Below are 12,500 nucleotides of genomic sequence, written 5' to 3' on the forward strand. Positions count from 1 at the left end.
AGCTCCTGGTGGAACTGAACAAATACAGTGTCTGGAGTTTTCGAGAGGATCAGAAACTACACCTGGGTTCTTCTAAATGTGTTCTATTTACCAACATGTTGATAATTTTACTGACCAACAGCACACTTTTTTCTGATGTTATATAGAGTTTTGAATTAATACACTCTTACCGACTACTGACTTTATATTTATTTGGGTTTATTCTAATGTTATGAGTTTTCCATGTAGACGCACTCACTAACTACTAATGTAAGGCTGTGTTTTTAGACATAATTTGAAGTTGAGCAATCATAAATTGTCTAAGAACATGGCTTGGCCAATCTAATTTTAGATTACATTTCGGATTACACTGTTTTTTTGTTTTTTTTTAAAGACCAAAATGTAATTTTATAGTGTATGTTTCTGATGAACTGAGCAGTGTAAGTGTAAATACTGGCAGGAACATATACACAATGATAATTTGAGCTTTGTTGTAGTGGGAGGTGTATAGGGTTTGGAGGTGAGATGAGTAAGCGTACAGTCAATCTCCACGTTCCTTGGGGATTTTCTCCCCAGTTCTGTACGGTCATCAAAGTCCATCTCCTCAGACCGCCGCCCGACTTATCATTTCTCCGTGTATCCAGCAGCACAGAGCGTGTCTGGACCGGGGACACCAGTTCCACACTCAGATCACCACGACACACACTGCTGACGTCCACAGTCACCTGCCGGGGAGTGTATGTGTGTGAGAGAGGAGACAGCAGTGTGTACTTCAAACAGGTTCTTTACATCTGCACTTCTTAAGCTTCTCCCAAGAATCCCTTTGTGTGTTGCTTTTAAGAATGTTTATAAGATTATATATCATTCAAGAAAGTGTACCTGCACATGCTCCAGTGTATTTATCTCATTGTGCTGCCCCCTGCAGGCCTCTGACTGAACAGCCACACTGACCTCTCCATCAGCCGGAAGAATCCTGAAATAGAATTCAATTTTATTATTTTTTTAAACCATAATTCACACACACACACACACACACACACACACACACACACACACACACACACACACACAATCTCTCATATACACATATGCCTGTCTGTTTTTCCATAACGTACTGAACAGGCTGGAGGGTCATAGTCTGCTCACACTTCTTCTGATCTGCTACTGAGTGAAACTGCACAGCCTTCTGCACCATCAGAGCAGCATCTAACAGACCAAACCCATACCTACAGAAAGGAAGTGTTTGTGTGTGTGTGTGTGGGAGAGAGAGAGAGAGAGAAAGAGAGAGAGAGATCTGTCAGATCTGTCAAAAACTCTGTTACATCACACACACACACACACACACACACACACACACACACACACACACACACACACACTAACCTAACAAAAATGATGTTCTTTATCTCTGTATGTAGAGGCAGTAAGTCGTGAGCTGAAATCTGAGATGATGGCATTCTTCTGACACAATCACTCTCTATTCTCACAGCGGTAATTACATACAGAACTGATTTACACACTGGCCAAATCAGACTCCATTATTCACACATACCTAAAGAGCCACACACACCAACATGGAGTCAGGATTATGGCTAAACACACACACACACACTAAGGTGAGGTAAGGTGTTGTATGCATGTCTGAGACTGCTGTATGAATGACGTGTGTGATTAGGCTGAAGTAAGACCCCTGCTTCTAAAATTAAGCTGGTGAAACACACAGACACACACACATGGGTTGATCTGAGAAGTCCATGATGTTGAACACCCTTCCTGGATCTGCCTGATTCTGTGTTTTGTATCAGAATTTCAGCATCGAAGCCCCAGGTCTATATTTCTGCTCCTTGATTAGTGTTTCTGGATCAATGTTTCTGGATCAGTCCTCCAGAAGTAGCGTTTCAGAATCAGTGTTCCTAGAGCTGCATTTCGGTATCATCGTCCTCAGACCAGCATTATGGATAATTCATGGATTAGTGTTTTGCTCCCAGTTCAGTAATCAGTGTGTTTATTCCAGTTTTCCTGGGTCAGTGCTCCTGTATGAATGCTTCCGTATTACTTGCTCCTGCATTATTATTATAAAACATTTGATAAACGATGTAGCATGCAAACTAATAACATCTAATAACATTAAAAAATTTAGAATTAGGTTCTAATAACATGAATGCCAAGAATGAAATTCTAATAACATGAATGCCAAGAATGAAATTCTAATAACAATAGCATTCTAATAAAATTAATATCCAGAATAAAGTTCTAATACATTTAATTTCCAGATTGAACTCCTAATAACATTAATGTTCAGAATGAAGTTCTAATAACATTCATATCCAAAGTGAAGTTCTAATAAGATTAATATCCAGAATGAAGTTCTAATAAAATTAATATCCAGAATAAAGTTCTAATACATTTAATTTCCAGATTGAACTCCTAATAACATTAATGTTCAGAATGAAGTTCTAATAACATTCATATCCAAAGTGAAGTTCTAATAAGATTAATATCCAGAATGAAGTTCTAATAAAATTAATATCCAGAATAAAGTTCTAATAAATTTTATATCCAGATTGAAGTTCTAATAACATTAATGTTCAGAATGAAGTTCTTATAACATTCATATCCAGAACAAAGTTCTAATAACATTAATATCCAGAGTGAAGTTTTAATAAAATTAATATCCAGAATAAAGTTCTAATAAATGTAATATCCAGATTGAAGTTCTAATAACATTAATGTTCAGAATTAAGTTTTTATAACATTCATATCCAGAGTGAAGTTCTAATAACATTAATATCCAGAGTGAAGTTCTAATAACATTAATATCCAGAATGAAGTTCTAATAACATTCATATCCAGAGTGAAGTTCTAATAACATTAATATCCAGAGTAAAGTTCTAATAACATTAATATCCAGAGTGAAGTTCTAATAACATTAATGTTCAGAATTAAGTTCTTATAACATTAATATCCAGTATTAAGTTCTTATAACATTCATATCCAGAGTGAAGTTCTAATAACATTAATATCCAGTATTAAGTTCTTATAACATTCATATCCAGAGTGAAGTTCTAATAACATTAATATCCAGAATGAAGTTCTTATAACATTCATATCCAGAGTGAAGTTCTAATAACATTAATATCCAGAGTGAAGTTCTAATAACATTAATTTCCAGAGTGAAGTTCTAATAACATTAATATCCAGAATTAAGTTCTAATAACATTAATATCCAGAATTAAGTTCTTATAACATTCATATCCAGAACAAAGTTCTAATAACATTAATATCCAGAGTGAAGTTTTAATAAAATTAATATCCAGAATAAAGTTCTAATAAATTTAATATCCAGATTGAAGTTCTAATAACATTAATGTTCAGAATTAAGTTCTTATAACATTAATATCCAGTATTAAGTTCTTATAACATTAATATCCAGAGTGAAGTTCTACTAACATTAATATTCAGAATGAAGTTCTAATAACATTCATATCCAGTATTAAGTTCTAATAACATTAATATCCAGAGTGAAGTTCTAATAACATTAATATCCAGAATGAAGTTCTAATAACATTAATATCCAGAATTAAGTTCTTATAACATTAATATCCAGAGTGAAGTTCTAATAACATTAATATCCAGAGTGAAGTTCTAATAAAATTAATATCCAGAATGAAGTTCTAATAAAATTAATATCCAGAATGAAGTTCTTATAACATTCATATCCAGAGTGAAGTTCTAATAACATTAATATCCAGAATGAAGTTCTTATAACATTAATATCCAGAGTGAAGTTCTAATAACATTAATGTTCAGAACGAAGTTCTAGTTAGAAGTTCCCTTAGAAGCTGAATATCAGTATGGGTGTAAGAGTACACTGCAATGTGCCTGGTGTCAGATGTAACTAATTAGGCTTATTAAGTAATTAGGACTAGAGGGTCTTAATTAAATACATACAGACACACACACTGGGGCCTTTGACATTGTATTCTTGTTTAAATTAATTTGTAACTGTGGGTCTTTGAATAAATGAAATGTATTTATATCAGGGCCTTATCTTTTTGCAGACTGTTGCCATGTGTGAATGTATGTGACTGCTATTTGCAATGTAAAATGTACCAGTAGTCTGTTCTGCTCGTTTTCACACTGATTTACACTGATTAAGATTCAGTAATCCACACTAGTTACATTATACATTATTCATTTACATTGTTCTTAAACATAGGTGTATTTACATTACACTGTTCTTTAACAATGATTTACTCTGTAGCTGAACTCATGAAATTATGCCAGTCTATAGTGTAGTGTATTTATGTGGGGGGTGGAATTGGTCTGTTAGTCAGATCAGAGACTTATTAGGTCATTTTTCAGAATGTATGTGTGTGTGTGTGTGTGTTGGGGGGTAAGAATCTAGGGTATCCGCACTGGAAGTTAATTGTGTGAAGTCTGAAATTAATCAGAGAGGAGCACCAGTTTATTTACAAATTTCATGGATTTCTCTCCCCCTAAGTAAAACATTAGAATTGCTGCTCAGAATGAATTATACATTAGAGAGATATGTGTGTGTGTGTGTGTCTGTGTATGGCTGTGTGTGTGTGTGTGTGTGTGTGTGTGTGTCTCAGGACCCCCCGCAGAAACAACCCCACCCCATCCGCAGGAAGCTGAATCGCTCCACTTCCCCTCTCCCCCTGGGCACACGAGTGTGTCACACACATGCAAACAGACACAGCCCACTTTATCAGCTGGCCTGTCAATCAAACACACACACTCACAAATACTGATATCTTAGAAGCACATACAAATAAAAGGGCCACAATTTCTTTAAGCCTCAGAACCACATTTGGAACCAATATGTGTGCGTGTTAAGAACATTTTAAATGATTTAAAGGATATGAGTTTCTCTTCAACATGTCTTTGTATTTTACTGCCCCCTGTGCATCTTAGTTTACAAATAAAAAAACACAATAATTCATTAGTACAACAATATTTATCCCTTACAAATAAACACCGGCTTAAAACACTCTTTACAACTTCAGCATCAATGGGTGGGACTAAACTGCTGTAGACCGAATGGGTGGAGCTAGAGTGTTGTAGATTGAGTGGGTGGGGTTAAACTTTGGTAGGAGGAATATGCGGGGATAAACAGCTATAGACTAAATGTGTGGGGCTAAATTGTTGTAGTAGGAATTGGTGGGTTTAGGCTGCTGTAGGCTGAATGAATGGGATTAAACTACTAAAGACTGAACAAATGTGTGTTGCACAACTACTGTGAACTGAATGAGTGGGGCTAGACTGCTATAGGTTGAATGGGTGGGTCTAAACTGCTATAAGCTGAATAGGTGGGGCTAAACTTTTGTAGGAAGAATGGGTGGGGCTAAACTGCTCTAGGCTAAATAGGTGGGACTAAACTGCTCTAGGGTAAATAGGCTAAATTGTTGTAGGACGAATTGGTTTAGGCTGATGTAGTCTGAATTAATAGGATTAAACTGCTAAAGACTGAAAGAATGGGTGTTGCACAACTACTGTAGACTAATTGAGTGGGGCTAAACCTTTGTAATAAATGGGTGGGGGTAAACTGCTGTCGAATGAACAGGTGGGGCGAAACTGCTTTAGGCTAAATAGGTGGGGCTAAACTGCTCTATGCTAAATAGGTGGCACTAAACTTTCGTAGGACAAATGGGTTTAGAATGCTGTAGACTGAATAGGGGACAAAACTTTTGTAGGAAGAATGAGTGGGGCTAAACTGCTGTAGGATAAATGTGTGGAGCTAAACTGTTGTAGACAAAATCTGTACGGGGTTAAACAGCTGAAGGCTTAATGGGTGGCACTTAACTTCCATAGGCTGTAGGCATTTCACACTGAACCCCACTCAGAATGTGTTCATCACTAAATTATACAGACAACTTTGAAAAATCGGTAGACTTTCCCTTTAACAATTAGCTGCTGGCATCCGCTTCCCATATACTGTGTTATTCTCTCTCTCTTTTACTCTCTCTCTCTCCCTCTCCCTCTCTCTGGGTGAAACAGAGGGTTATGAAAAAGAATAAATTTTCTCCGCTACATTAACTGGGATGTAAATCGTCAGGCAATTATGTTTTAATGCCCTGTTAACAGGATGAGTAATTGGGGCTGACATTAGCAGGGCTGATCACTCTCACTGTGCCGCTCTGGACACTCAGCGTATGTGTGTGTGTGTGTGTGCATGTTACAGAACAGAAAAAGTCCATCTCTAATCTGAACCACACACACACATAGTAGTAAAGCTGTGAACCTTAAACATCTAATTTCTCTCTCTCTCTCTCTCTCTCTCTCTCTCTCTCTCTCTCTCTCTCTCACATGTCTGATTTTTAAAGAATTTATTTGCAAATAATGGTGGAAAATAAGTATTTGGGCAATAACAAAACTTCATCTCAATACTTTGTTATATATCCTTTGTTGGCAATGACAGAGGTCAAACGTTTTCTGTAAGTTTCACAAGGTTGGCACACACCGTTGCTGGTATGTTGGCCCATTCCTCCATGCAGATCTCCTCTAGAGCAGTGATGTTTTGGGGCTGTCGGCGGGCAACACAGACTTTCAACTCCCTCCAAAGGTTTTCTATAGGGTTGAGATCTGGAGACTGGCTGGGCCACTCCAGGACCTTGAAATGCTTCTTACAAAGCCACTCCTTTGTTGCCCTGGCAATGTGCTTGGGATTATTGTCATGCTGAAAAACCCAGCCACGTTTCATCTTCAATGCTCCTGCTGATGGAAGGTTTGCACTCAAAATCTCACAATACATGGCCCCAATTATTCTTTCATGTACACTGACCAGTCGTCCTAGTCCCTTTGCAGAGAAAGCATGATGTTGCCACCCCCATGTTTCACAGTTGGTATGGTGTTCTTTGGATGCAACTCTTCTCCTCAGAATTCACTCTCCTCCAAACACAACGAGTTGTGTTTGTACCAAACAGTTCTACTTTGGTTTCATCTGACCATAAGACATTCTCCCAATACTCTTCCAGAACATCCAAATGCTCTATAGCAAACTTCAGACGCGCCCGGATATGTACTGGCTTAAGCAGGGGAACAAGTCTGGCATCGCAAGATCTGAGTCCCTGGCGGCGTAGTGTGTTACTGACGGTAGCCTTTGTAACGTTGGTCCCAGCTTTCTGCAGGTCATTCACTAGGTCCCCCGTGTGGTTCTGGGATTTTTGCTCACCGTTCTTGTGATCATTTTGACCCCACAGGCTGAGATCTTGCGTGGAGCCCCTGATCGAGGGAGATTAGCAGTGTCTTGTAGGTCTCCCATTTTCTGATTATTGCTCCCACAGTAGATTTTTTCACACCAAGCTGCTTGCAATTTTGTTTCTGGTGTCCTCTTTGGTCTTCACCATAGTGGAGTTTGGAGCAAGAAATCTTGCTTGTTTGTAGGTGACCAAATACTTATTTTCCACCATTATTTGCAAATAAATTCTTTTAAAATCAGACAATGTGATTTTCCGATTTTTTCCCCCCTCATTTTGTCTTTCATAGCTGAGGTCTACCTATGATGTCAATTACAGGCCTCTCACTTGAACTTGCACAATTGGTGACTGACTAAATACATTTTTCCCCACTGTGTGTGTGTATATATATATATATATATGTATTTGACTCTTGTTCTCTCTGCTTTGTCTCTCTCTCTCTCTCTCTCTCCCTCTCTCTGTCGCGTGTTGCCTACAGCAGTAAGGAAGCCAGCTCAAGAATTTACGAGCAATAAAAAGGCAAACGACATGAGGCATCCGTCAGTGGCATGTGTATGTTCGTATATGTGTGTGTGTGTGTGTAGGACAGATAGAATTTCTGGGGGTTATTAAGACATGTGCTGTATAGTTTTATGCTTGTTTTCTCTGTAGGGGAGGGGTCATGATCAGATTAAAGGATATCTTTAACTGGACAAGCTCAGAGATGTGAAAACAGGCCAATTGTGTGTGTGGAGTGTGGAGAATCCTGAGGGGTAGGGGTGGGGCTTGATGGGGTGGGGTGGTGGTGTGGTTCCATTGGGGTTGGGACAGGGGTGTGATCTGATAGGGTGGGTGAATTAGAGGTGTGATTTGATAAGGGGATGGTGGGATAAAGGTGTGGTTTGAAAAGGGGTGGATGAGAACCACTTTAAAAGGGTTCTATATAGTACTGAAAAGGGATTCTACACTTAGTCTAAGTCTAGAACCAACAGCCGTTGGTATCTGGGCTGACAGAAAAATTGGTTAGTTGTATAATTGTGTAGATTTTTTGCAGAACTGTTCCTTTAAGGCTAATCATAAGAGAGGGAAAGAGATCAGGAAAATTAGAGAGAGAGAGGAGTGTTAAATGATGGCCATTAAAGGCATGCCGGTGTTGTTGCCTGTGGAAGAGTGTTATTAATGCTGACGTTCATGAAGCTTCTTAATTGATGTTTCATTGTGAACTGTGGTATCATCAAACACAGTCTTGCATTACTGCTATTAGATGTATGCACACACACACACACCATGTGCAGATGAGGAAGGCCAGGACTCATTTGCTTTCCTAATTACACTGTAATGTATGCCTAATTTGCAACCGGTGGCGATTAATTATTCCGAAGCGCTCTGAACGTAAACATTCCAATAGTCCCTCATAAAGCACCCATCATTTTTCACAGAGTCTCCCGATCTGATCGGGTTCTTCACAGCGAGGGCTGTTGTTCTCTCTTCCTCACGCTGATCTGCCATTCTCTCTGATACTCGCTCGGTCTGGTCGTCGGAGCGACAGGCGCTTTGATCTCCTCTGCTCTGATTCTGCTGCTGTAATTATCCCACCTCTTTTCCACCAGCATACCCCACAAGTTAAAGGGGTCTGTTGGGCTGATTCTGCACCCACTCTCTTTTTCTCTTTCTTCTCTCTCTCTCTCTCTCTCTCTCTCTCTCTCTCTCTCTCTCTCTCTCTCTCTCTCGCCAGACTAGAGAATGTGGTATGGATGCAAAGTAATGCAGATGTGTGTGAGTGTGTCAAGTCACACATAAACACACTTATTTAATGTATTTTTCCACATACATAGTCATACACAGTACAACCAGCAGTGAAATGCATTGTGATTGAACCACAAAACCTCCAAAGAGTGAAACAGATCCCCTCTCTATTCTTTTCTCTATCACTTTGTGTTTCTGTTTTTCTTACCTTCTATATTTTCTTTCCTCTCTCATTCTTCTCGGTCTCTCCTTTCTTTTCACTTTTGTGAATTTCCTACTTCCTTTCCTCTCCTCTTTTTATCCTTTTCCTCTCACTCTATCTACCCCCCCCCCCCTCTTTCTCTGTGTATGTGTTTAAGTGTTACAGTGTTATAGGGGGTGTTCAGTGACATCACAGGGCACCTAGCAACAGCCAGTAAATTATGAGTGACGAGTGTTTCAGCCAATAAAAGCTCTGCCGTATTTCCTGAGCAGTATATCAGCTCAGATTGAGCTGCTGTGTGTGTGTGTGAAAGAGGCGCCTTTATAGCTGCCCTGAGCTCGATCCGCCACACCGACACAGACGCTCCTGAAACACACGCACACACACGCACGCACACACACGCACACACACGCACACACACACGCACGCACACACGCACGCACACACGCACGCACACACGCACGCACGCACACACACACACATTTATACACAAGGGGATTGTGGGATATGGCTATTTTTCTTTTGCACTGACACTGAGTGTCATGGCTTGCAGACGCTGCCCTGCTCTTTTCTGCCGTACCATCTGTCCTTCAGCTTTCAACCAGCTAGGACATAATTCACACACACAAACACACACGCATGCATGCACACACATTTTACTGACCTTCAACCCTGTAGTGCTGTATCCCAACCTGCAAACAAGCATACCTGCTCCTTTGGACTCCTGAAGCTCTCCAAATCTAGATTCAGCTAAAGACTAAACACTCTCACACAAACACACACACTCTGCTGGGGCCCTGCAAGTGTATATCATCACCACTATCACATAATTATTCTGATCTACATATACACAAGAGTAGGGAGATTAAGGCATTACCAGTTCTTTCACTGCCAGATCCAACTGGATCCCTTTCAGACAAGAATGTGTCGCTGCCATCAGAACCGTTCTAATCTGATAGAGTCACTATTCAGCACCCACAATACCCAGATTATAGCTGCTCTCATTACAGAACTGCACACAAAGAGAGGGCGCGAGAGAGCAAGAGAAAGGCAGAAGAAGAGGAAAAAAGAATATATCACAGGAGGATAGAAAAATAGAATATAGAATAACAGAATGAAGAAAACAAGGAGATACAACAAGATGAGATAAGAGAAGAGAAGGTACAAGAAGAGAGGACAAGAGAAGTGCAAAGAAGAGAGGAGAAGATACAAAAGAAAAGAGAAGAGGCAAGGAGGGGAGAAGGTAGAAGAGGAGAGGAGAAGAGCAGAAAAGATGCAAGGAGAAGAAGAGAAGAGGAGAAGAGCAGAGAGAAGGTGTGGAGAGGAGAAGATTGAAGAGCAAAAAAGAGGCGAGGAGAGGAAAAGAGCAGAGAAGAGGTGAAGAGAGGAGAAGATACAAAATAAAAGAGAAGAGGCAAGGAGGGGAGAAGATACAAGAGGCGAGGAGAGGAGAAGAGCAGAGAAAAGGTGTGAAGAGGAGAAGATGGAAGAGGATCAGAGAAGAGCAGAGAAGAGGCGAGAAGAAAACATAGAACAGGAGAAGAGAAGAGATGAGGTGAGGAGAGGAGAAGACTGAAGAGAAGAAGAGAAAAGAGAAGAGAGGAGAAGATACAAGAGGAATAAACAAGAGAAGAGCAGAGAAAAGAAGCAGAGAGAAAAAGAGGAGAGAGGAGTGAAGATAAGAGAAGACGACACAACAGGAGAAAATACAAGAGGAAAAAATATGATTCAAGAAAAGAAGATATAAGAGAACAGAAAAGAAGGAAAAAAGGAGAGGGAAAAGAAGAGAGGAAAAGAGAAGGAAAGATACTAGATGAGAAGAAAACAGGATAAACGAAGATACAAGAGCAGAAGACAAGAACACAGAGGACAGGAGCAGATACAAGAGAAGTAGAGAAGAGAATAAAGGACAGAAGAGGAAAGTAGAGGAGAAGATACAAGAGAAGAAGACACAAGAAGAGCAGAGAAGAGTAGAGGAAAGGAGATGGTACAAGAGAAGAGGAGAGGAGAAGAGAACAGAAGAGAAGATACAAGAGGAGAGGGCAAGATGGCAGCAGAGGAGAAGGTACAAGAGAAGAAGATAAGAAAAGAGAAGAGAAGGGAGGAAAAGAGAGAAGAGGAGAAGAGAACAGAAGAAAAAAGAAAATAGGAGACGAGGAGAGAAGATACAAGAGAAGAAGAGGAACAGAGGAGAAGAGAAGAGAAAAGAGGAGGAGAAAAGAAAAGAGAACAGAAGAGAACAGAAGAGAACAGAGAAGAGAAATAATTCAATAAATATAATTCTTTGATTACTGCGGCTAGCAGATGCCGGTTCAGTCCTTTGTTTATCTGACGCTGTAAAAGCCTCGTAAAAGCAGTGTAAAAGCATTTATACAAGGCCTTGAAGAAAGGGTGCTTAAATTGCCCTTCATTTTGATTCCTGTGAAACACACAGCCAATGGGTTACAGGGGACTTCTACCACTCTCAAGCTGTAAATCACAATAAAGATGCCTGTACCACATTTCACTGCTGACACACACACGCGCACACATACACACAGATACACTGTGTAGATACACGCACAAATATATAAATGAACACACTTAACTGCACATATCTGGGACACTTTTAACAGGAACAAGCCAGTACACAAACTGCCATTGACTGTACATATCTGTTTGTTAGGGACCATTAGCCAGTTGCACCAGCTGAACAAAAGTTTGATTGTAGCCAAGTTTAAATGCAAACTTTTCCTGAGTTTACGAGCTACTAAAAGTTAAACAGCAAGCAAACTAGTTTCAACGTATCTCTAATCTATAACTTAAAACATACACCTCCCTAATAGGTACAGGGTAAGAAGAATTAAGGTTATAGCGTATATATCAAAATATATCAAATAAAAGACACAGGGAACAGGATAAGGGGTACAGTGAACATAACCATGAATAAAGGCTACATAGTAGAATGAATAAGGAGTTTCTCTTTTTGGTCCAACCTGTCATGGACATGATATCCTGCCCCATTGACAGTCCATCCTGGTTCATAAGGGTCTGGTATCTTTGCTGTCCTTGTGATCAGGTGCTGCACGTCTCTCCACGTCAAATCTGGGCTGTAGAACACAAAGCAAGCAGTCAGCTCTGATCAGCAAGAGGGCAAAGAAGTAAACCTTCCCATCATTATGTACTTCATAATAAATAATTTATACTCAATGAGCCTAGAAATATATATATATACACATAGGACATCACACATTTGTAGTTCTGAAAGCGCTGGTCTGGGAGTGTACTCATGATGTGCTGCACTCAGGAACACACGTGTAGCTAACTTTATTTATTTAATTATTTATTTTTGGCTTCACATCATTTCAAAGGTGCTCCTCCAGTCTATTCAGCTT

The 12,500-nt window shown here is 39.7% G+C and overlaps 1 protein-coding gene across 1 annotated transcript in view; it reads right to left on the reverse strand.

Annotated features, from left to right (window-relative positions):
* The window catches only part of LOC140545938 (PC3-like endoprotease variant B), an 83,762-nt gene that overhangs the window by 8,023 nt on the left and 63,239 nt on the right, over positions 1 to 12,500 (reverse strand). The window contains exons 12-15 of the mRNA XM_072669011.1: positions 12,102 to 12,215; positions 1,095 to 1,205; positions 859 to 952; positions 519 to 704 (exon numbers count right to left, since the gene is read on the reverse strand). Coding sequence (XP_072525112.1) covers positions 519 to 704; positions 859 to 952; positions 1,095 to 1,205; positions 12,102 to 12,215 — 505 coding nt within the window. The remainder of the gene's footprint in view (positions 1 to 518; positions 705 to 858; positions 953 to 1,094; positions 1,206 to 12,101; positions 12,216 to 12,500) is intronic.

Source organism: Salminus brasiliensis, chromosome 23 (genome assembly GCF_030463535.1).
Source record: "Salminus brasiliensis chromosome 23, fSalBra1.hap2, whole genome shotgun sequence".
Lineage (NCBI taxonomy): Eukaryota > Metazoa > Chordata > Actinopteri > Characiformes > Bryconidae > Salminus > Salminus brasiliensis.